Here is a 1,048-nt window from a genome sequence, read left to right on the forward strand (position 1 = left end):
AATGACGCTGGAAGATCTACAAAACTTAGTGAAGCATTGTATTAGTTTTACAAAATCTTATATTAGTATAAAAGACAGTCAATGTGCAAAATAAGCTTATGGATTTTAGTGTAATAGAATAGGAAATATTCAATAATATCATTTCAGGTCCACTTTGAAAATAACCTTTGAGAAACTACCACTTTTGTAGTTTTAGTTTTGGATCAAGGATGAACTTAGATAATTATCTGAAAAGTTATTTAAAATACTATTACGTGTGTGGGGGCTTTTTATTTTCATAGTTTTCAACCAAAATAATGGATTTAACATAGAAGCAAACGTAAACATCCAGAGATCTTCTAATGAGAGTGACAAGAAGAGACTTGCAAAAATATAAAAATGTAAAAAGCTCCACTGTTCCTACTGTAGTGTTTATTTGGGGAAATAGTTATATTCCATAGTAACTGTGTGAGTTATTAATGTTATTCTAAATAAATGAATCAGCAAATTCTAACTCTATTATTTCTACTATGGAAAATATCGATAGAAGTAACTATAAACAAAATCACCCTTGGGGTGTACACTAATTTGTTGGATTGTATAAATATTCTGACCAAAAATGTTTTGAAAATCGCTGCCAGAAGCCCTTGGGCCAGGACTCAGGGAGAGTGACAAAAAGCTCTCGGTGCAGGAGAGGAGGGATCAGGACAACGTCCCAGGTTCCCAAGAGGGCAAGGGAGTCAAGGGCCGTGTCTGGGCCCGGGACGCTCCATCTTGGGGCTTCCGGTCTCCACGAGTTTCACTTTCTCTCTCACAACCTGTGTCGGCCCTCCTATCTGGACACTTGTGACGCGGCCCCAGGTCTCACTCCCATTGGGTGTCCGATTTCTAGTTGCCAGTATTCATCTCCGCGGTACCAGGTTACAAAGTGTTCATAGTGTTTATCCACCTGCTGGACTCGTTTCTCCCCAGACCCCGGAGATGCGGGTCATGGGGCCGAGAACCCTCGTCCTACTGCTGCCGGGTGCGCTGGTCCTGACCGAGACCTGGGCGGGTGAGTGCGGGGTCG

At 41.9% G+C, this 1,048-nt stretch overlaps 1 protein-coding gene across 1 annotated transcript in view; it reads left to right on the top strand.

Moving 5' to 3' along the window:
- Positions 1-951: 951 nt before the first annotated feature.
- Positions 952-1,048, top strand: part of LOC105001113 (BOLA class I histocompatibility antigen, alpha chain BL3-6-like) — a gene marked incomplete at its 5' end in the record, with an annotated part of 2,176 nt that continues 2,079 nt past the window's right edge. Inside the window, one exon of the mRNA XM_010857261.1 lies at positions 952-1,033. Coding sequence (XP_010855563.1) covers positions 952-1,033 — 82 coding nt within the window. The remainder of the gene's footprint in view (positions 1,034-1,048) is intronic.

The sequence above is a fragment of the Bison bison genome, unplaced genomic scaffold (assembly GCF_000754665.1).
Source record: "Bison bison bison isolate TAMUID 2011002044 unplaced genomic scaffold, Bison_UMD1.0 scf7180017854783, whole genome shotgun sequence".
NCBI lineage: Eukaryota > Metazoa > Chordata > Mammalia > Artiodactyla > Bovidae > Bison > Bison bison.